This window comes from Anabrus simplex, chromosome 1, assembly GCF_040414725.1.
Source record: "Anabrus simplex isolate iqAnaSimp1 chromosome 1, ASM4041472v1, whole genome shotgun sequence".
Lineage (NCBI taxonomy): Eukaryota > Metazoa > Arthropoda > Insecta > Orthoptera > Tettigoniidae > Anabrus > Anabrus simplex.
The window spans coordinates 274,436,593-274,461,662 of record NC_090265.1 but is presented as its reverse complement, the minus strand read 5'-3'; the positions used below and the strand labels follow the sequence as shown (position 1 = coordinate 274,461,662).

The following is a 25,070-nucleotide window of genomic DNA, read 5'->3' as shown; positions in this document are numbered from 1 at the left end:
CATTGTCCAAGTTTCTGCTCTGTAAGTTGTTATGGGTACATAATAAATCTTGTACATAGTTTCCATTGCTTCCATTGGCACATCTTTGTCCCATAACATGTTTCTTACACTATGATAGAAACCACTTCCAGCTTGAATCCTCTTACTAATTTCAGCATCCAGTCGAGCATTCTCAATTAATTCACTCCCCAGGTATTTGAACATCTCCACTACTTCCAGGGGCTTGTCTGCAAGTCTAATCTAACCTTGCCCTTCTTTTTGTCCTGTATTCATAACACGAGTTTTACTCTTTCCTGCACTTATTTTCAAGTCACATTCTTTGATCTTCCCATTCAATACATCCAACTGTTCTTGAATATTCATGTCCTCTTCTCCTCAAATCACAATATCATCTACAAATAACAGCATGTTCATTTCTCTTCCTCCATATGCTGCCTTTGCTGTTTTCATGATGTCATCTGTTACTACTGTACACAGGATTGGTGACAGAACACTTCCCTGTCTCAGCCCACTAGTGATTTTGAACCAACTTGTCCTGCAACTTGTGTTTGCACGCAACTACAACATTCCTTGTACATTGCCATGACCATTTTTATTAATCCCTGTCCAATTCCCTTTTGCACCAGATTATCCCAAACTTTAATCCTGGGGACACTATTATATGCCTTTTCAATGTCAATGAAAATCATCAACACATCATTCCCATACTCCCATTGCTTTTCCATTAGTTGTCTCATAATGAAAATGGGCTCTATTGTTGACCTTCCACTTCTGAAACCAAACTCATTTTCCTTTATCTGATTTTCAACCCTCAACCTTATCCTACTTTCCAGTATCCTCTCCATTATCTTAGCAGCATGGGATATCAGAGTAACTCCACTGTAGTTCCTCAATACTTTCTTATCACCTTTCTTGAATATTGGGATGATTATTCCTTTTTGCCAATCCTCAGGGACCTCCTTACTCTCCCAGACAATCCTGAGAACTAGATATGTCCACTGCAGACCTACAGCTCCAGGTGCCTTTATCATTTCCACTGAAATTTCATCTATTCCAGCAGTTTTTCCATTCTTCATCTTTCTTATTGCCATTTCAATTTCGTTCATTGTAATTTCTTTATCCATTTCTTCATCAACTAATTGCTTTTCCTGGTGGTCCGCTGAATGACTGTCATTAGTTCTCATGTTCAGCAACTTCTAAAAACACTCGCTGATCTCTCTTTTTGTTTCCTAAGATACCATACAATAATTTCTTGCTTCCCTGTATATCCTCTCTCAATTTCTGTGTGAATAAGGCCCAGCTTTTCCTATTTTCTTCCTCTACTACTTTCTTGGCCAAAATTTTTGACTCCAGTCCTGACACTAAGAACACGACGAAGACCCAGTGCGGTGGATTTGGTCAAAACTAGCAAAGACTGCCAGGAACTGGACCCGGGCCTATTACAGATAACACAAAAATAAGAGACGCAATGAAATAAAAATAAAACAGGAATAGGGACAAGAACATAATTTATTATGAAGAGAAAATTAAAAAAATAGGACACATAGGCCTAACAACATTGTCTATTGTGAATGTGAATCAATAATATCTACAATGCGTAAAAAAAGAATTTCCTTTTTCTGTCACATATCAAGATTACCAGACACCAGGATATTGAAACAACTATTTGATTACTTTTCAAAAATAAAATCAATAATAATTGGTTCAAAGAAGTTCAGGATGATTTGCAAGAATTGGGTATAACTTGGCAACAAATCAGACAGAAAAGCGAAGAGGATTTTGAAGAACAAAAGCATAAGTCTCAAACTAAAAACAGTTGAACGGAAACAATATACTATATCGGACACACAAAGGGCTTCCAGGTCGGAGAGGATGAGAAAGTTCTGGGAGAAGAAAAAGAAGAAATTAACTCAAATGTATTGATTTAAGTGCTCCAATGTGGGTGTAAAATATGTAAATAAATAATAATCATACCTGGCCCATAATCAAAATACACAAGATTCACAGTTTATCGCACCTTCACACTTGCTTACCTTGATAAAAGACGTGATGAAAAGTTAGGTACAAGGGCTTGGCATCTACCATCATTAAATGAAGAACATAAATTTAGGTGGGTACAAAGTATTTCTTCTATGCACATCAGGTCTAAGAAACCATAAATTTAGGGAGTGACAGCACTTTATCATAACATTCTCCCTTTCAGTTCCTAAGGTAAGACATAAAGCTCTCAACAATAAAAATCCATGTCCCCCGAGAATACAAGATAAGAGCTTAAAACGCAGGAAGAGGGAAGGGTGCACCAAGCTCATAAAATTAAAGCAAAGAGAAAAAGGTAAGTTACCATGGTTTCATGCAATACAACTAAGATAAAATGGAAAGCCATCCCGCAAAGAATAAAACATACTAAACTAGAAAATAGGTAAAGAAATCCAATGATGGCAATGTGAAACGAACAATAAATAAATTAGACACAAAAGGTATCACGGATCCAAGCGTCAGAACCACCCATGCTCACACAGAGGCCAAGATGTTAGGTCGCCGAATAAAGGGGTGTATAAGAACATCAATGCGCAGCACATAACAAAATAAACAACCGCTCTCGAGCTCAGACAATATGAACCAGAAAGTGGTCCATCTTAAACAGACGGAGTGTCTCCAACACCAAAACCCACAGAAACAGGCCAATCATGTCGTTAACTTGTATTCATACCACGTCTATGTAGTGGACATGAATTATACAGAACATGCGATAAAATAATACAACATGAGCTCATGCAGAATATTAATGAAGCGACATGAGTAAAAGGTCTTGGATGGCACACAGCAAACAATCACATACACACACACATGAATCCGTATCACCTTCCGTTCTCTAAACAAACATAGTGAATCGGTTAAGGAAAATACCGAAAGAAGCATGTCAAATCAAAGCTAACACACAAATAAATTAGAAACACATGTAATGAGGGAAACCTTTCTAACCCAACCATGGTGAGCACAGAACGAAGCAATAATAAAACCAAGAGAAGATTAAAGAAAAATAAATACCGTATTTACGCGAATAATCCCCGCCACCGAATAATCCCAGCACTCTAACTTTAGGTAGGCTTATTTTGAAAAAAAAAGAAATGCCAACTTTGACGCAAATAAAACCCGCACCCCAATTTCGTTCCCTAATTTAAAAAAAAAATGTGCAGGTATTATTCCTGTAAATACGGTACCTCAATTACGTAAGCAATTAACATTCTCAAAAGGCCAAGATATGTACAAAGATATCTTGAATCTGTTAAAATAACTTTTATATGCCACAAAGGCGACTTGGAAATCCAATTCTTCCATCTTCTCAAGTCAAAACTCCCCACACAACCAACCAGAAGATAACCCAACAAGACGGGGCAAAAAAGAAATGCTTTGAACTATGGTAACGCATGAGATGTCATCTACCGGAATAAGGAAAGATTACGTAGTGATAACAACACATGATGGGAAAGATTAACAGTTCATAATAGATACAAGAGTTCGCTAGGAACGTGAAGACTTCAGAAAAGGAAAACGTACCATAAAATGATATGGTGCGGTTGAAGTTCTCCGTTTTAATTACTGCGTTGATGGGGTGAAAGTTCCTTATGGGGATCACTGTAAGTACCTAGGTGTTAATATAAGGGGTAATCACATAAATGGGATTGTAAATAAAAGGTTCCGATCTCTGCACATGGTTATGAGGGTGTTTAGGGGTTGTAGTAAGGATGTAAAGGAGAGGGCATATAAGTCGCTGGTAATACCAGTGGTTCCAATGTATGGGACCCTTACCATGATTACTTGATTCAAGAACTGGAAAAAATCCAAAGAAAAGCAGCTTGATTTGTTCTGGGTGATTTCCGACATACCACATGGAACATACCACTTAAAAATAAAGTCAAAGAAATATTAATGTTTATTTATTCCACCTATTCAATACATAAAAAATTATTTTAATTAAGAATTAAAATCTGTGAATAAAATTATAGGGACATGTTTTGCCCTTTATTTGAGGGCATCTTCAGCCTTAATCTCAATCTGAAAGATAATAAATCAGGATCCTGATTGTTCTTAATTGTGGTTGATTAAAAAAAAAAATTACAAATGAATGTGAGGATGATGTAGGAAATATGCTTCAAAAGGTGAGAAGTGAGTCAAGATATTCTTAAAAATAAAGTCTTAATAAAGTCTTACAAACAAATAGTTGTAATTTATACACTTTCTTGAATGTCCTTGTCTAAAAATGTGGTAATAAGTTGCATATTGGCACAAATTGCTGCGTTGATTCTTGTAAAGCGGCAACAAACTAACAACTTTAAATTTTATTTTAAACCCCATTTGGAGTATTTAAAGATAAAAATTTCATTGTTCCGTGTTTAAAAGTATCACAGTTAAAATTGAAATAATAAATAAAGAGGTTCAACCTATTCAATACCAAAGAATAAGAAATGCAGTGATTACATTCTTATTTAATAATTTAAAAAAAACCAGCCACCTTCTTTTCGGTTCTTCTCATTCAAATTTAACTCTTGACTTGCGCCGACTTCGACTACTTCAATCACGACCTGAATTTTTTACATTTTAAAAATAGCGCACTGTGCATATATGTTTTCATTTGTTTCCGGTATTGCGCTTTTTACTATATATTTTTCTCTTCACAATTGTTTTTTCACGTCAACTGTTCCAAAAATTGTACAGGATCACAATTACTTATTCAATTATATTGAATTTTATTACATGTATCTATATATACCTACATTCCTGCAACCGAAGCAAATACTGGATCTTTAAGCTATTCTTCATTTTACGTTGGCGTTTGAAACCACATTGACTGATGTTGAATATATCGTGCTGATCACCGGGAGCTGGCAAGTTACTTCAATTGATCTACTCATCTTCAGCTTCAGCACGACTATGGATCTTCATGTGTGTTCGATTGTGTTATGACTTTGTGCCTAACAGTGTATACAAGCTAGCTCATTTAACTGTTCTACGCTTTTCACAAACATTATAAGACTTTGCCTAACACTGCGTGTGCCATACTGCCGCTCAGAAAATTACGCACTGTTTCTTTTAAGTGACATTTTACTTCTTCTGAATTTTACAGTGTCTACCCCCGTCATTTTTTATATCGCCTCTTCTACTGATCCGGAGTGAACTTGATCTTTTATTTTCATTTTCCTATGCATTGTTTTTCATGTTTTAATCGGCTAGGGTCGAAACTGGTACCGTTTCTACTTATTATTAAATAAGAATGTAATCACTCCATTTCTTATTCTTTGGTATTGAATAGGTTGAACCTCTTTATTTATTATTTCCATTTGGAGTAATCAAGAGATCTTTCCTTCATCATTGTTCGAAGTTTCAGCCCTTTAAGCTCTAGTTTGATTTCTCACGCCCTCAATCCTTTGCAGAACGCCTTTTAGTAAAATTGACTGCGTTCCCATAGAACTATATTGTTGTGGCTACTTACAAACACAACTACTTGCCTTCGAGCAATCTTCCTCTTTTATACGTACTTTAAGAAGATTACAGAATTATCCCATTTCACGAGATTAAAAAAAAAAAATTTCAACCCCACTTTGAATGATCAAAAAATCTTCTCTTCATCAGACTATTATAGTTATAATTTGATTTCTTACACCCTCAACCCTTTACAGGATGCCTTTTATCGGAATTGACTGAGTTCTTATAGAACTTTATAATTGTCGCTGCTTACTGTCAGGCTTTTCTCTCACTCCTGCAACGTAGTTTAAGAGGGCAGCAGAATTATCTCCTCACAAAGGATTGACTACAGGCTGGCTCTAATGTTTATTTGAACTCCACTTGAAGCAGTTGGTAGCGTTTCTCTTTGTTTTTGTTCTGAGAATTGAACTCATTTCTCGCTACCCGCCGCGGCCAATAGCATATAAACTTGGCACCCCGCTTAAACCCTCTCCTCCTTTAATCTCACATCGTTGTAACACCAGTAATACAAGTATCAGTCATTTCAACGCTACCATAGCAACTATTTAACACTTTTACAATCGAAAATAAATGAAATTACACACAATGTTTTCTCTCCAAGTCAACTTTATGCTAACCAATTTAACATTAATAAGGAGGTAAGTGAATTTACACACATCGGTTTTTCTTTGAACTCTCCTTTCCGTCAAATTCATTCCTTAATACGTAAATCTCCTATTGTTACAGACTTTTAACCAAATTTCCCTTTCACCTCTATACAAGAAGCTACAGTCGCTCCTTCCAGCTAATATTTAACACAGCTGCTTATCCTCTGAGCATTCTTCTTCACTCGTGCTTTAAGAAGACTACAGATTTAACTCTTCACACGAGATTTACAACAATCTAACCACTTTATATGTTATTATAAACCCAACTTGAAGTATTCAGAAATATTCTTCATCATGTCTCTGAAGATTAAACTGTTTAAAATGTATTTAAACTCCACTTGGAGTAATCAGCAACATTCTTCATCATTATTCTGACGTTTGAACTGTTTATGATCCAAACTTTTCTCTGACGCCCTCAACCAACTCAGGGCACCGCTTTACAAGATTCAACGTAGTAATTCGCGTTCTTATAGAACTACCAATATGCAACTTGTTACCCCATTTTTATTACTTACCTGTATCAGACGTAATATCTCTCATTTTTCATTTACAACATTTCAACCACACTTCACATTGTAAATTATATATCCATAAGATTCTCACCATTAAATAACATGTTTTAGGATTTCGCCATAAATTGTGTATGCTTTAATATGGCTGATGATGACCCCGAAGGGGGTTGAAACTAGTCCCATGTAATTTAAATATTGTTAATACATCTTAGTATTGAATAGGTGGAAACCTCTACTGTGTTATAATTCATATGTTATTCTCAGTTCAATACGGACCAACAACATGAAATTCATAACCATTGACTATTTGTTTGTAAGACTTTATTAAGACTATTTTTAAGAATATCTTAACTACTGTCAACCTTCTCACTCACCTTTTGAGGCATATTTCCTACATCATCCTCACATTTATTTGTATTTTTTTTTTTTTTTAATCAGCCACAATTAAGAACAATCAGGATCCTGATTTATTATCTTTCAGATTGAGATTAAGGCTGAAGATGCCCTCAAATAAAGGGCAAAACATGTCCCTATAATTTTATTCACAGATTTTAATTCTTAATTAAAATCACTTTTTATGTATTGAATAGGTGGAATAAACAAACATTAATATTTCTTTGACTTTATTGTACATTTCAATACGGACCAAAATATGAGAATTATAACATGTAACATACCACTTAGTCGAGCAGCTCGTCTTCTTTCTCCCAAGTTTCCCAGCCCAAACTTTGCAACATTTGCATACATATGCCTTTGCTGGCAAGACCTAGTGTCTATAGTGCACTATGTCTTCTGGTACGGGCTAGAGCAATTTTGTATCTGTTACTTTCATTGATCTGTCTCTGTCTTATCCTTGGCTTTGACAATATGAAAGTGACTGAGGTATGAGCAATGCTAATAATGCCATTCCTTCTGCAGCCAGTCCCTGCTATGAATGCTGTGAAAATGTTGCTCACAGGGTCGGTTGGTGCATGCATTTCAGTGGGCTTGGCAGACTGATATGTACTAGTTAATCCTGGCTCAGTGAGGAAAGCAATGTGAAACTACCTAATTCCTCATTTCCCTAGTACGCCTCTTCAGTGATGTTTAAGCCATCTGTGACAGCTGATGGCAGAGCTGTTGAGGATCCAACCAGCCTTAGGAATTTGCCCTAGGCAAAATAAATACTGTAGTCTGGGACTGAGAAATGTCCTTACAAAGTAAATTTATTTTAAACTGATCTGGGATTATCTCATGTTAAATGATTAAAATTGTATAAAGAACATGAAAGCCAGATTTCTCAAATGAACGTTAGGCATTTCAAAAATGGCACCATCCAGAATGGCATAAGTATAAGTGCCGTGCGGTTATGGGCGCGCAGCTGTGAGCTTGCATCTGGGAGATAGTGGGTTTGAATCCCACTGTCGGCAGCCCTGAAGAGGGTTTTCCATAGTTTCCCATTTTCACACCAGGCAAATGCTGGGTCTGTACCTTAATTGAGGCCACGGCCGCTTCTTTCCCATTCCTAGGTTCCTATCCCATTGTTGCAATAAGGTCCATCTGTGTCGGTGCGACATAAAGCAAATTTTAGTACAGTAATGGCATAAGTGCTGGCAAAGGAGCCTTTTGTCATAGAAGAACTTATTCTTCGTCTTTTCTTCACGAGGCTTCTAAATATTAGTTCCTAATTAGCATCGACCTCCAAGATCTTTTGCTACCATGTTTGTCCTTCATTCCCACCTAGATATACCTGCTCCCTTCACAAGGCTGCAGGTTGTTCTTATCGGGTCTTCATGGATGTTTTCTCTCTCTCTCTCTCTCTCTCCACCTGGTAGTCATACAGTTTTTTTTTTTTTTTTTTTGCTAGTTGCTTTACGTCACACCGACACAGATAGGTCTTATGGTGATGATGGGACAGGGAAGGGCTAGGAGTGGGAAGGAAGCGGCCATGGCCTTAATTAAGGTACAGCCCCAGCATTTGCCTGGTGTGAAAATGGGGAAACCATGGAAAACCATTTTCAGGGCTGCCGACAGTGGGGTTCGAACCTACTATCTCCCGAATACTGGACACTGGCCGCACTTAAGCGACTGCAGCTATCAAGCTCGGTTAGTCATACAGTGGAGAGTGATCTTCAATGAGAGACATTCCCTGAGGACATTGCTAAGCTATTTTTACCACTGCATGACTTCCAGCTATTTCTTGTGGGGTGGAAATTTTTACAAACAGACGGACGGAGTAGCTATGGAAAGTCCACTTTCGCCCGTAGTGGCTAATTTCTTTATGGAGCATTTTGAGGAGGAGGCCAATGCTTCGGCGCCCGTCAAACCTATGATATGGTGGAGGTTATGTTGATGATCCATTTGTGGTCTGGACAGAAGGTCCTGAGAAACTTCATCTACTTCTAAACCACCTAAATCAGCAACATCCTTCAATTAAATTCACTATGGAGATGGAGTCAGACAGATGCCTTCCTTTCTTGGATGTAAGAAAGAGACCGGACGGCTCCTTAGGACATACCATTTATGGTAAGCCTACCCACACAAATCACTATCTTCATGCAGATTCTCACCACCACCAAGCAAAAAAAAACGAGGCATTCTCACGACACTTGCCAAGAGGGCGAGATGAATTTGTGAGCCATCAAATATCCAGGTGGAGGTGGACATGCTCAAAGTCACGTTCAAGGGTAATGGTTACAGCAATTTGCACATTCACAGAGCCCTGCATCCCAGAGAAACAACAAAGCAAAGCTCACAGAAGGAAGAAGTGAAGGGAACTGCCTACTTTCCTTACATTCACAACACTACAGATTGAATTGCCAAGGTCCTCCACAAACACAATATAAAAACCACATTTGGTACCATCACTAAAAGTGCCCACAGTCTGAGTAAAACCAAGGACAAATTGTCCCCACTTTTACATCCCGGGGTATACAAAATTCCCTGTACTTGCGGTAAGGTATACATCGGCCAAACATGCCGGTCTATTTGTATCCGTATCAAGGAACGTGAACGTAATATTCGTCTCAACCAGCCAGACAAATCGGTAATAGCTGAGCACGCTCTATCTGTAATGGATTTAGTATTATTCCTCGCTATGGTACGATCAGTTCAGCATTTTATTCATGCGTCTCTTACTGTCTGCCTCACGGTGAATTCAAATCTCAAGATTCCTTGAACTTTCTCTGATTTGGTAATGGTGAGCCATCTGGCGTTCGAGTTTGAACCAGTCGTACGAGGTGACCAAGCGGTGCTGCTATCTAGCCGGGAAGTAGTTAACCCTGCTAGGCCGGTGATCGTGGCTTGTCAATAATGAAATCGATTGCAGTTTTTTTTTTTTAAAATTCTGGTGTGGAATTGGAAGAAGACGCCTTGAAAACTACGCTTCTGGTCCTGGTTTGAGGATAAATTATCCGTGAAGAGAAGGAAAATGATTGTGGGATTTGATCCCGGATAACCATTTCTCCATCAGGGCGTAAAGGCCTGAAGAACTGGTTTGTTATCTTTATAGAGATTTCATTTCTTCTTGCGTCTGACCTTGTAAGTAGCTTCAAGCATATCTATAATGGTTAACCTACCCCATCGAAGGCTGCTAATTATAGTGTTAAGAGACATGGACACTACTAAACACTACGATATGTGAGATTTTCTACAGCTGATCTTTCGGACTTCCGAGCTTAAAATTTTTAAGAGTTAAAAAAAAAAAAAAAGGACTTCATCATATCTATGTAATACTTTAATGTAATAAGTTTCCATGTTAGTAAAAGTATATTTACGTTGCGGAGCTCCCAACTAACTACTATATACGAAGTATTTGCTTAAGCTTATGGTGGTTAACTTCATTTCCTCCTTTAAATCGTAATAATTATGTTATTATTTAAATATATTTAAGCTCTTCGGAGCAAGTAAGAGGAAAAGAATAAGTTTTAGGATGAAAGCTTTTCTGATGAATTACTCGGTACTTGAGTTGGGATTTGATCATGGTGGTTGTCACTCTGTTACACCAACCGTGTAACAGAATGCAAACGAAAGGGGGCGTTGCTCCTTTGTGTCTGACACATGAGTGTCGGGTAATTATTATGTCTTGACTGTCATCTGATTTTTGGGAAGGATTGTTTGGCCGTGTTGCTTACCTTTCTTCAGTCTTGTGTGACTGATTTTATTGAAGTTACTGTTCCTTGTGGGGTATCTAATTATGGTGCTACTTGTGGATTTATTGCATGTCATTGCATTATCTCTGGCTCATTTCTGAAATAATGTGTGTTGTGGGTTATGACTGTTTCTCATACCATTTGTGGTAACCGAGATAATCCATTGGAGAAGTTTTCAGCCTGCATATTGAAATATTTGATTCAAGTTTTCTTATTTGAGTTGGCCTCCCATTACTTAGGGATCAGTATTTGAATTACAGATTGGAAGGTGGTACTTTCCTTAAATGATTTGGGTTGACTTAGCATTTTAATTTTGAACTGAACTACATTGATTTATTGTTCTGGAAGTTTTTCAGCGCTCATTCTTTAAACTTGATTTTAATATTATAATTCTGTATTGATTATCTTTCATTAATTGCTCGGAAATTTAATTTTTTTTAAAGGAGGTCAGATGTTCTTATGATTTTGGCTTATTAAAGTTTTTCTTTAAATTGATCAAGGAATTATTATTTCAGCCAATTAGTTAAGCCTATTTTAAGTTGATTCGCTTGGCCTCTTGTGTCCAGTGCTTCCTCAATCAGCGACGGCCTTTTGTTGGGATAATTTGTAAGTATTTCCTTTAATTTTGTTTATTTATCCCTGGTCGTGCTAACACTCTTGACTTTAACCTTATGTCGGGTCATGATGTCATGTTCCAAGATGCTTGAGCTCTTACCCATACTAGACACTATAGGTCCAAGATTATATGGGAAGCTGTGGAAATACGTAGAAATCCTAACAGTTTCAACAGGGATACTGGCTATCAATTAAGTAATACCTTGTTACCAGCCATTAAGGATGTAGGTAGGTAGTTCCCTTCCCTGTCCCTCCACTACTGTTATTTCATCTCGGTGTTTTCAAAATTTGTACGTTCCTTATCGCCAGATGTTTCATTCCATGCTTGTGTCAATGCCATACACCTGTCAATATCTTGAGTACACATGTTATCTGACCCTCTTAAGATTGATTCTGATGGTTCGGTCAGCTTCCGCTTTGAACACTAGCGTGCCACGTCCGGGGAAAAATCTGGTGACGAATGAACGTACCATTTCCACTTCTATTGTAACGTCTAAATTTCAAAAATTCATTGTTTAAGAAGCCTTTCTCATGGACAGTCTTGATTTTCTTTTGATGACGCAGAGCACTGTTCTCTGTGAAATGTAAAGAATTTCGCCTTATTTTCTTGAAACGGCATAAGCCCAAAAGCCTATACAGTATGTCTATAAGTATGGGCCGTGAAAGCATCAATCGCAACATAAATGATATCTTCAAATCTTTTACATGAGCACTGTGTAAATGTCTATTGATATGGTTAAGCTGTGTGTTTTCTAAAATCATTTTTGAGGGTTAAGGTCATTACCTAAATGAACCTAAATGTTTAATAAATGATATTTTAAGGAACCTGAAGTCTTACTCAAGACTGTTAGCACCAAGTAATTACGTACCCAGCAGGGCTGTCCAGCATCTTCCACACGTTGTTGTTGTCTGTCTATTCATATTAGTCGTCCTTGTTTGTGTATTTTGTTTATCTTTCCTTTGCTTGTTTATTATCTTACTGTTTTTCTTAAATGTGTATAATGTTACCACATGGCACTCTGGAAAATTTTCGAGGTTTGCGATAAGACAGCTCCTTAGAAGAATCTGGCTAACAATGAAAAATGTGCCCAGAATGATTTGGAACAGATAACCGAGTATATCCCACAGACTTTTAAAATGAATGGAGCCAGAGAATGCTAGTGAGTCTTGACTGTCAGTGGCAAGTGAACTCAACCGGTTAGGAGGCAGTTTGAATCCCTGACGTGTCATACAGCGAAGAGCAAAGCAGTCAGACAGCTATGCTTAGTTCAAAAGGACTGCTTAATTGTGAAGTGAATTGTTCCGGAAAGCCACTGTACTATGAGAGACCATGTTGGTGAACAGGAATTCGATGTGCCACAGGGCCAAATGCCCAATTATATCTGTGAATAAAAACTTTGTCAAATGGAAACCTGAAATGTGAATAGACTTCTTAACTGTGAATAGTAGTTGAAAACATTTAGTCAATAATAAGCCATGCCGCCTCTGTGTAGTAATTTTAGTTTCAAGGATCCTGATAATCCACTGACACCTTTGGTTTATCAGTGCCCGGTTGGCAATTTTTGTTTTGTAGTTAGTATTTCCTTGGTACATCATGTACACATATGTATTTTATCAGACCCAAGAAGCTGCAAGTCTATGTGAAATAACATATTTTCTTTCACTAACAAGGGAAGGGCACGTACCGGGGAGTTGCGGATCTTAAGTAAATTTTGCACACATGTTAAATGAGGCAAGAATAACACAACGGCCAAAACATTTATTTTGGAAATTAACTTATGCGAACTTCAGAAAGTGTTATAGTCCATGTTTGAATTGCCACGCTTGGCTACGCAGGACTGCAGCGTGCTGAGGAAGGGAAGGGTGAGGAAATAGGTGCTTATTTCAATTATTTTAACATGCTTCAAAACCCTGTGCATTGTTCTTCATGAACAACTTGCATAGCCCACTGCTGGATGGTCACATCGTCAATTATTTCATTATTTTGATGGACAAATTAGTTCTTCTTCTTCTTCTTCTTCAGACAGTACATGTTATTGCTCTCAATTTTACGTGGCACGCCTCACTGTTCTTTACATGCTTTTCCTAAAAATATAAATATTTTTTTGCTTTTGACGCAGTGGAACATTTGGTTCACCGATGAAAACAAAGGCGGGCCCCGTTTACCACCTCTCCAGTTTTGAACAGCCTTCCCTTTTAAGCGTATGTCAGCAAGGCCTCAAATCAGCTGATGGACAGTGTGAGTTGCGGGAAAGGTATGGAGTAGCGGCCTGTCGGCGAGTGAACCCAGCATGCGGGGCAGTAATGAGTAACTGAGCGCGCCAATTCAAACATGTGAACTTACTTTCTGTAGGCTGCACAAAATAATTTCCAGAGGAAGTGTTTTGGCCATTGTGTTATTCATGGCTCATTTAACATGTGTGCAAAATTTATGTAAGATGACCGATTCCCAGGTACGTGCCCTTTCCTTGTAGGTACCTCACACCTCCTTCAGTTTAAATTAACAGGAGATAAAGCCTTAAAACTCATTTCCTAAACATTCACACCTAGACCACTCACATGAAATGAACCTGAATGAATGGCATACCTTCATCAGCAAACCTTCTTTCAACAGCTTCCTTCCAGGAGTAATAATACTGGGACGACCATTCTGGAGACTTCTTTGAATCTGTATCATTTTCTGCATATTTTCCTGCTCTTGCACTAAACTATTTATATGTTCAGCAGTTTTCTCAACTTCTGACAAAGACCCTGTAATAAAACATTGGCACTTTATTATTTACGAATGATATATTGACAAAATTTTGATGATTAACCGTAAAGTAAAAGTACCTTGTAAAGTAATGTAATCAGGATGAGTAGGTGGTGTCAAAGATAAAACTTCCTTCAACAGCAAACGATATCGAGGCACACGTTGAATTGGTGTTATTAACAATGATGGTAATTTTGTTCCAACTTCAGGATGATTCTCTTGATCCTGTATAAATCTACTCAGCTCAGAACTGTTGTTTTGCATCTCCTAAAACAAAGAGAGAGATTAAAAATAAACCATTCAATTTCTTAGTTTCAAAGCATATTTGAACTAAGATTTTATTTATTCATAATTATAATGATGCAAAATATACTTGAGAAGTAGGTTCTGATGCAATATAGAAAGGAACACAAAACCAAGGTTTATTAATATGATAGAAAACTGATTAAGACTATAGATTTTATGCGTTCATAACTGTTAATTTATCACTATTTACTACTACAGCTACTAATGGCAAGATTTTTGGATTTTACTCCATTTTGATATCCTGGGACAGGTTAGGGAATGTATTAGGATTTAAGTAGTTTTCAATTATACTCTGGCAGAAATTAAGGAAAATAGTGAATAACAATGCAATAGCAGGCTGCACAATTTGTGCCAGGATTAATCTTTTCTGGTCCAACGTCAAGGTGACCTTGACATCATGGTTTATTGTAACTGGTCCAACGTCGAGGTCATCTGGACATTATGTTTCGTTCTACTTGAGAAGTTATTTATGTAAGTTCTTTGACCTGGTTGAGGTCGATCGATATCCCTGGAGTTTCTAGAGCAAATTCTTTTGCACAAAGGAAGCCATTCTGTTATCTCCCTGGAAATAATACGAGATATATGTAGCTGTGTATCGTCATGGTTACCTGTGGCTGTCAGCTGTGTTTACATTGAGTAGTGCTGCACAGCTGTGTATTAGGCGTGTTTATCTGTGAATACAAATTGTCTCGGTTGAACTTGCGATATAAAAGCGGCAAATATGAATGAAAAAGAAATACGTATGCACATTTACTTGGATACGGCACATGGCAATGCCGCTTCTCAGGTCAGTGTTGATAATTTGAGTAACAGTGATGCTGAAAATACTTCCGCACACACAAATGGGAATGCAAACGATAATCGTGTTTACCGGACTGTAACATTTCATGATCGTGAGCTTCCTAGACTAAGTTATTCATCAGGTCAGAAAACTAGAAGACAGCAGGTTCCTCCTAGCTGCATCGCTCCACTTCAGTTTTTTATGTTATTTTTCACTCCTGCACTGATGATTTTTGTGTAAAGCTGTAAATAACTCACTAGACTCATGTTTACAGAATATAACAATCATAATAATAATATAATCATAGTTACTAATAAAAGTTCTGAGTTTAATCTGACATGGTAAAAATGTGCAAAATTAATTCGGACCAGACTATTGGAACAAGTGACAGAAAATTGGACTGTAAAGGGTTAAAACAGTAACATGTTATGTTCCCAACTCGTTTATGGGCAAGCCACTGTAAACTTGGTAGTGGATTTACGTCACACCGACACAGATAGGTCTTATGGCGACGATGGCATAAGAAAGAGCTAGGAATGGGAAGGAAGTGGCCGTGGCCTTAATTAAGGTACAGCCCCAGCATTTGCCTGGTGTGAAAATGGGAAACCATGGAAAACCATCTTCAGGTCTGCCGATAGTGGGATTCAAACCCACTATCTCCCGGGTGCAAGCTCACAGCTACCACTGTAAACAATGAGGCAGATAGTGGGTAATAATAATTGTTGCTAGAAAAAATCACCTGTTTAGTGCGAGTGTTCTTGATGTGAATCTGGTGTGAATTTGAATGCTCTGACTCGAGGAACTCAAGTCAATAATGCTATGTGAGGAAAAGTCACCGGATGACAAGATGGAAGAAACTCAGAAGATAATGGTGGTGGTGATGAAGATGATGATGATACACATCCTATGTCCCACAAATCAATATGTATGTTTTTGCAAATATATTTAAATAATAATAATAATAATAATAATAATAATAATAATAATAATAATAATAATAATAATAATAATAATAATAATAATAATAATAATAATAATAATAATACACACTGTGTTAACACACCATAAATCAATACCAATTTTATTTCCAATGTGTCTTTAGCTGTACTCAGGGGTACTGTTTCCAGTTATCATGCACATATCACAAAATGAATTTTCATTGTTCTTCATCGGCTGTTAAGAGCCCATTGAAATCTTACATTAACTTCACACCTCTCTCTCCCGTATCATTTACCACTGCAAGATTTTTCAGTCTCTTTGGCATTTAGGTAGGAAATGTTTTCATGCGAAGAAGCAGGATCCATATTTAAGAAATCTAGATCTCTTCTTAACTTCTTCAATATGTTGAAACTTTTGACTGAAATGAACTCTTCAATTCCCCTACCTCTCTAAGAGATTTAAAATGTAATCTGTCAACATAGATTTTGATATATTCTGAATAGTTCATGCAAAACTGCTAAATTTAAATTTAAATGTACAGAATTATGTACATGAAGAAAACTTACTCAAAAGTTTAGTAACTGCATCAGGTAGAACAGTGTACCTCCTTTTGGTTTCCAAGGTTTCCTGCTTCAGATTTAAATACCGTAAGTGTTGACAGAACTATTTTAAAGTGCATGAAGACACCATTGCACTCAATTTTTCATACTGTTTTAACTCTTTCAACAAGCACAAGTCATTGTAAGGTGCTCTAATTGCTGATGAACTCAAAACCCATATACAGGGTGCACACAAATGATTTGAGTGGTTTTGTCAATTATTTCTAGTCATATTATTAGAGATATGGTGATGGTGTTTGATGTTGTAAGGCAGGTATCCCTCAAAGTTTTGTTTTGTTTGAATAGCCCTCTATACATTGAGCTTCCCCCCAACGCCAGGGAGAGCGCAACAGTTGCAACATCCGGCAGACATGATGAGCCCTCGACCCCTACAGTTGCAAAGATGGCAACTAACAGTGGAAAAGCGTATGCTGTTCTGGAATTTCATTCCAGCCAATCTGTGACAACCGTGTGACGAAACTTTAGAACAAAGTATTGGAATGATCCACCCAGTGCCAACTCCATTCATCGATGGTATCAACAGTTCAAAACCATGAATGTCTGTGCAAGGTAAAATCAACAGGCCAGCCTAATGTGCCAGAAGAAACAGTTGAGTGTGTGCGAAGCAGTTTTGAATGTAGCCTGCAAAAGTCAAGAGTTGTTACTTGTAAAGTCAAAATCGTCAAGCGAGCAGGGAAATGAGCATGCCTTGTTCGACCGTTTCGAAAGTCGTAAAGAAAAGATTGCAGATGGCCCTTACCGTCTGCATCTGCTCCAAGCACTGTCGCCGGCTGACAAAGTGAACCGTTTTGAGTTTTGTACAAGTTTCCAGGAGCGTATGGAAGATGATGAATTTTGTGACAACCTTGCCTTCAGTGATGAGGCAGCATTTTTTCTGAGTGGTAAAGTTATCAGGTACTATGTACGAATTTGGGGGACTGAAAATCCACGTACCTGTGTGCAGCAGGTTAGTGACTCTCCCAAGCTCAATGTTTTCTGTGCCATCTCGAAATTTAAATTTTATGGTCCCTTCTTCTTTGCTGAAAAATCCATTATAGGGCACATCTACCTGGATATGCTGGAGAATTGGCTTACGCCACAGTTAGAGACCGATAGCATGAACGTCATCTACCAACAGGATGGTGCTCCACCTCATTTCCATGTTGATGTTAGTGACTTTCTGTACAGACTGCCAGAAAGATGGATCGGCCGTATTGGGAGTGAAGATCATGCCCTCATGTCATGGCCTCCACGCTCTTCTGACCTCACCCCTTGCGACTTCTTCGTATGGAGTTATATGAAAGATGCAGTTTTTAGGCCACCATTATCAGCTGATCTAACAGAACTGAGGGCCCGCATCATCAATGCCTTTGGTCAAACTGACAGTGACATGCTACGTCAGGTTGGGACGAACTTGACTATAGAGTTGATGTGTGTAGAGTCACTCGTGGAGCACATATCGAGCACTTGTAGGCTCAAAAAAAATTTGTGAGTTTTTCTGTCTGTCTATATAATTTTGTAATGTTACAACAAATAATAAACAGAAATTTTTTGAAACCGCTCCAATCATTTGTGTGCACCCTGTATTTTCACTGCAAGCAAACAAATGTTCTTTAGGCTATCCAATTCACTGACACAGAACGAGAGGAACATCTTTAATGAATAAATTCCTTTGGCCATCCATCTTGCATGGTGTAAAGCTCTAGACAGCCTTACCTTTAGATTTAAGTCCACAGTTGTCCCCAAAAATATGATGCACAATTCAATGACTTCATGATAATCATTTTTCAACTGTTCGTATATTAGTAGTTTTCGGATAGAAAAGAAAGTGCTTCTTCAAATTCGACACCACTGAAAGTAACCTCTAAATGTTCATGCCCATCTTCATAATTTGCTTTTTCCATGGTGTTCCACTTTTCTCTAATTTTTTGGAAAATGCTAGAGCAGGATGAACTGCCACTTGGGGTAACTCATTTCTGAACACATTCCGTAACACTAGCTTGTACATGTGATGACGGCAAGGCAACATCTCTTTTCTTGCTAACTGCTCCAGCAAAGTAAAAGCTCCACTGAAACGACCTGTGTTGGATGCTGTGGTGTTGCAATAAATAATTTTCTCATTCAGTCCCCAAATTTTTCTGGCATTCCAAACTGCCCGTGATTGTTCTTTCCCCGTACTAGCCTACCATCCCAGTGAACAGTCACAAAAGTTGGATTCTTCATACTGTTTCTTCCTGAATTGTTCAACATCTTTGAATTGAACTACGATTAAGTGCTATTTCATCAACATTATGTACTATGGCCTCAGCTGTAGCTTCAAGGACGAACAGAGCATCTCTGACTTAACTGACAGCTGTCTAAAACTGCTACTAGTTTTGATGTCTAAACACTTTTGTCCAGGTTTCTTTTTTCTTTTACAAATATGCCTTCCTTCCATCAACAGTTGCTCCAACACCAGGAATTGAAGCTGAGCTTATGGAGGACTCTGTAAAAATGGGATTACTATCAGAGTCACTCATTTCAGCTGATTCATCAGATGAATTAGTAATCTCCAGAAACTGAATTGTAATTACCATCTTCATCTTCTTTTCCTCTCTTGCATGACTAATCCTTGTCCCTCCTGCTTCCGCTGGAAACTTCCAGTCAATAGCTCCAAGGTAACTTCTCCATCCATCCGGGCTCTCTTTGATGTAATAAGAAAAGTTTTATCCTCTACTATTTTTATAATATTCAAAGCATCAGCATGAGCAACATCAAAGAGATTATTTAGACTTGCAACAAATCTTTGCTCCCATTATTTGAGTTTTTGTCCTTTTATTTGGGCACTTTTTGCAGATTGCTCCACTCTGAATGCAGATATATATATTTGTACAGTGAGGTAAAGCTCTTTTGGAAATCTCAGGCTTCCCCAAAAATATTACAAATTCATGCATAACCAAATTAGCACTTTCTCTGACAGTTTCACCTCGCGTGTGTTATAAAACAAGGCTGAAAAAACTTGTTGATTAGGTGGTAATTTATGTCCACTGATCTGGTGTTTAACTTCACCAACTAAATAAATAACTGTGTCCCTTCTTCTCAAACTACTCGCCATGATGTTAATAAACTTTCACAACACTACTGGATAGAAGCTGACACTCAGCTGAATGTAGACAGCAGTTTAACACACGCATATGCAGGAATAAGACCATGACGCAACTTCCCAGCCACTGTGACATGGATTCCTCCTCTTCGATTTCAGTAACATAGCTATTAAAGTTGCTCTTCTCATCGGCTGTAACTCGATCCGAGTATATGTAACTTCTTCCTACACATATTGACCAGTTCAACTCAGTTTATGGATGTGTTTTCGATGACTGAAAAGATCAATCCTGGCATAAAACATACGCCCACACAAATTACACTGAATGGATGGAGGAAGGCGGGGTTGTAATTGACAGAGTTTTCTTGCATGTCGCTTGGCCTCTTGATGTCTGCGGCATTCTTTTTCAAACAAGTTGACAGTGGTGGATGTAGTGTTCCACCACAGTGAGCAGTCCACAGCACATTCTTCCCATGTCTATATATCTATACCAGTTGTCTTCATGATGTGTTTCAGCTGGTCCTTAAAACGCTTCAGAGGAGCTCCATGAGGTCTACTGCCAGAGCAAAGTTTACCATAAAGAATTTGGCGGGGAAGCCTGGCATCACCCATGCGGTGAACATGGCCTAACCATCTCAGTTGATGAGCGATGATTGTTGCCTCAATGCTATTTAGCTGCGCTTTGTCGAGAACTGCCGTGTTGGTCACATAATCCTTCCACTTAATATTCAAGATTAATATCATTTTCTGTTGGTGGAAGCGTTCAAGTTTCTGATATCATGGCAATAGAGTGTCCAAGTTTCACAGCCATACAGCAGTGTGGAAATAACAGCTTTGTACACCATGAGTTTGGTATGCAGTTTTAGGTCGTTATTCATGAAGACTCTGTGCATTAAACGTCCGAATGCTGCATGAGCAGTCCCAATTCTTTTATCAACATCTTGTTCGCAGGTACACCATTTAGACAAGATGCTTCCAAGATATGAAAAGCGATCAACCAGTTCCAGTGTTGTGTCTAAGATGGAAATACTGAACTCAGGAAGTGTTAACCCTGGGGCAGGTTGTGCAAGTACCTTAGCTTTTTTTAGCATTAATGGCAAGACCAAAGCAATCGCATACAGTTTTAAAGCAGTTGACAGATTGTTGTAGTTTTGCAGGTGTTAGAGCAGGAGATGCGGTGTCATCGGCATACCGCAGTTCTGTCACCCGGGTAACCAGAGTACGTCTTTGTGAGCGAAGTCTTGCCAGATTGAAAAGGCTTCCATTAAAACAAAATTTAATCTCCATGCCTAAGTTGTTCGCAGATGATTCATGCAGCATGGCAGCCACGTACAGTGCAAAGAGTGTAGGAGCAAACACACAGCCTTGTTTCAATCCATGAGTGATTGGGAATGAATCTGATACTGAGTTACCATGAAGAACCTGTCCAGACATGCCATCATGAAGAGCTTGAACCAATTCCACATAACGTTCAGGACATCCAAAATGTCTCAATACTGTCCACATAGCAGATCTCCTTACTGAATCAAAGGCTTTCTCCAGATAATAGAAAACTAAATACAGAGGCTGCTATTGCTCTCTGCATTTTTCCTGGAGTTGTCTAGCACAGACGATCATATCTACTGTGCCTCTGAAGGTTTGGAAACCACATTGAGACTCAGGCAAAATCCTCTCTAAGATAACTCTGAGCCAGTTTAATAGAATTCTTGCGAGACTTTCACCTGCAGTTGACAAAAGCGATGTACCATGGTAGTTCCCACATACACTACGATCGCCTTTCTTGAAGATAGTGATGATGGTAGCATTCTTCAAGTTGTTAGGTACTTCTTGAGTTTCCCAAATCAAAAGGATGAGAGTGAAAAGTCTGGTTTTCAAGGGTATACCTCCATTTTGTATCAGTTCCAGAGGGATGTTATCAGGACCAGGAGCCTTTATTGGTTTTAGTTGATTGAGTGCTTTGGTAAAGTCTCTGTATGTAGGTGGGACTGCCATCCATGGTTGTTGGGGCTGCTGAGGGACATTACGACATTGGAGACACGATTTAGAAATGAAGAGAAATGTTCCTTCCAACGTTCTAAAATTTCTCCATTATCAGTTAAAATGATGGAGTTGTCAGCAGTCTTCAATGACCCTGATGAAGATTGAATTGGACCATATATCTCCTTTACGCCAGCATAGAAGTTTTGCAGGTCACGGGCATCAGATAGTCTTTGCAGTTCTTCAGCTTTTTGTTGCCACCAGTTATTTTTAATTTCCCTAATTTGTGCCTGACATTTTCCTTTAAGTTCCAAGAAATGTTATTCCTTCACATTGGAAGACGGATCTTGAAGATAGGATAGGTGAGCTTCCTGTTTGGCACTGATCAGACATTTAATTTCATTATTTTCATCTAACCAGTCCTGTCTTTTTTTCCCCTCACAAAACAAATTGTTTCTTCAGCTGATTCAGTGATGACCTGAAGCGTGGCCCATTCCTGATTTGTACTATCACTGCTGACTGGATGACTAGCCAGTTTGTTTGAGATTGCATTTCCGTAATCTGTAGCAATGGATTCAATTTGAAGTTTAGAAGTATTGAATTTCTTTCTGGGCAGGTTGTGGATGGATCTTTTTGGTTTGCGACAGACAGATTCTCAACCAGCAAAAAAGGAGCTTATGATCTGTCCAGCAGTCATCTACGTTTCTTGCGGTCCTTGTAACAAGGACATCTTTTTCATCACATTGCCTGGCGATGACTAATCAAGGATGTGCCAGTACTTTGAGTGAGGATGCATCCAAGTGGTCTTGTACCGATTAGGCAGGCAGAACTGAGTATTAGTAATGAAGAGTTCATGTTCAGCACATAAACCAAGGAGCAGTAGACCATTGGCATTACAGCTGCCAAGTCCAAGTTTTCCCATCAAACAAAAGGAAAGAAATTGCAGGGTGTGTGCAAATAATTTCAAAAGCTTAAAAACAAAGACCACCTGAATATATATATTTTATCTGTTAATGTTAAGTTTTGTTATATTCATTTATATGTACTCATGTTATATTGTGCCTATGTTGTATCTACTTGTTCATGGACGATATGTATTTATGGATCCATATTTCTTTGAAAAAAACGTTAATTTTTTAGTAATAATAAAAATAGTGTCGCCATCGTTGTTTAAAGAAACTAAGGCAGATTTTTATAAAGTAAGTCAGATTTTCAAAAGATAATTGTATAAAAGACTACCAGTGTAATGAAGAATGATGTAATAGAATTAATCCAAGAGAAGATATTAAGACAAGTGGACGAATCCTCGGCAAACGTAACGGAAAAGGAGAATCGTGCAGAAGGATACTTAGGCACAACACGATAATTTAATATATATCAGTAGCAGGCAGGATTGCATTACAAGTATGTAAGTGCCATCCGCGTCAGGGGAGCCATCTGGTGACAAATGAACGTACCATTTCCACTTCTATTATAACATCTAAATTCAAAAGCTCATTGTTTAGAAGGCTTTCTCGTGGACAGTCAAGATTTTCTTCATGCTGCAGAGTACAGTTCTATGCGAAAAGTAAAGAATTTCACCTTATTTTCTTGACACGGTGTAAGCCCAAAAGCCTATATCAATGTCTACATTATGTAAAGATGTTCATCTACGTATTTTAAAGGAATATAAAATTGTATACAAAGCTTAATAGCGTGAATGTGGATGGTTCGTCTTAATTGATGTTTGGGAGACTAATGGGACAAATTTTTAATTCATTGAAGGAACTGTACAAGTGGTGCAACGAGGAGGAGTTTAACTGTGCGAATGAGGAAAGTTCGGTACCTTCAGTGTTTTAATCTTGTATACTGAAAATAGTGAATATATTAAAATCTAAGTATTGTACCTGTCCATTTGGTACCTAATTAACAGGGAAGGACATAATTCGATTTATGTGTATATTTGTTGTGTATTACATCCAGTTGGGGTGTAAGGGGTAGGCTGCCCTATTCAAATGTCAACCTCCCCTGCATGTGGTGCACCCTGTTTTCGACTGACGAGGCTCTGGTGACCGAGCGACTCCTGGGATAAGGAGTCCCCCTCTGCAATGCCAAAGGCTCCCTATGAAGGTGGATGAGCTGGCAGGAGCTGGGACACTCTTCTGCCCTTGAGGTGGGAAACCACCTCTAAAGGCGGAAGCACCATATACGGTCAACGGCATAGAAAGTCCTCAATGGCGGACCAGGCATAGGGACAACTAAAGCTTCCCTGGCGGCTGGGAAGGCAGACAAAGGCTGCAGCAGTCTTGGAGCCTCCAGTCGCCGTAACTCTTTTGCCACTGGAGACAGGTTCCGAGTCTGTTAAGAAATGTGTGATTGTTGATGTGCAGCAGTATTCCCACATTAAGAGATGTCACACAAAGGCGTCTTCTGAAGAACCCAGCACATGCACTACAAGTCCTGCGGCGATTGGGGAGTTGTGACAGGAGCAGGATTGTGTAGTCTGGGAGGTCACAGTGACAAACCGGCATGTAGGCGACGAATGTGTGATCGCTATTTTGTTTGAGGAGAGGCTGTAAAGTAACTCATGTGCTGCATTCGTGACTGAGCAGGCCTGTTCAGGAACCACTCTGCTCACCCTGAATGGGGAGGGGGCTATAAAAGGTGCCCTAAACATAGTCAGCCTCAACACAACCCGAATGGGAAACCGCACACAGAGGGTACACCATAAGCGGTCAAAAGAAAATAAAGATGAATTTTACAACCTGGAACATCCGTAATCTAATGGATAATGATACAGCTAATCAGCCAGAAAGGAGAACAGCTATGGTGGCTCGTGAACTAAAAAGATTTAACATCGACGTTGCAGCACTGAGTGAAACTAGAAGGCCCGATGAAGGACAAATTAAAGAACAAGGAGACGGATACACTTTCTTCTGGAAAGGGAAAAACATTCATGATGTTGGTTTTGCCATTGCAAACAAACTTGTCCCCCACCTTGATGAACTTCCCTCTGGCTTAAATGAAAGACTCGGAAGCTTATGCCTCAAGCTCACCAACAATCAAAGAGTTACAGCAATTAATGCCTATGTCCCGACCCTCACTTGTGAAGAAGATGAAAAGGAAGCATTCTATTGCCAACTTGACATACTTCTAACAAGAATACCCCAAGCTGACAAAATCATTCTCTTGGGCGACTTCAATGCACGAGTTGGTAAAGACTCAACGCTATAGCCCAAAGTAACTGGAAAAGAGGGAGTAGAGAAT

General features: G+C 38.6%; 1 protein-coding gene across 2 annotated transcripts in view; it reads right to left on the bottom strand.

Moving 5' to 3' along the window:
• Positions 1 to 25,070, bottom strand: part of LOC136886855 (rho guanine nucleotide exchange factor 39) — a 393,358-nt gene that overhangs the window by 198,657 nt on the left and 169,631 nt on the right. For both annotated transcript variants that reach the window (XM_067159719.2, XM_067159708.2), the window contains exons 5-6: positions 14,221 to 14,407; positions 13,976 to 14,139 (exon numbers count right to left, since the gene is read on the bottom strand). In XM_067159719.2, coding sequence (XP_067015820.2) covers positions 13,976 to 14,139; positions 14,221 to 14,407 — 351 coding nt within the window. The remainder of the gene's footprint in view (positions 1 to 13,975; positions 14,140 to 14,220; positions 14,408 to 25,070) is intronic.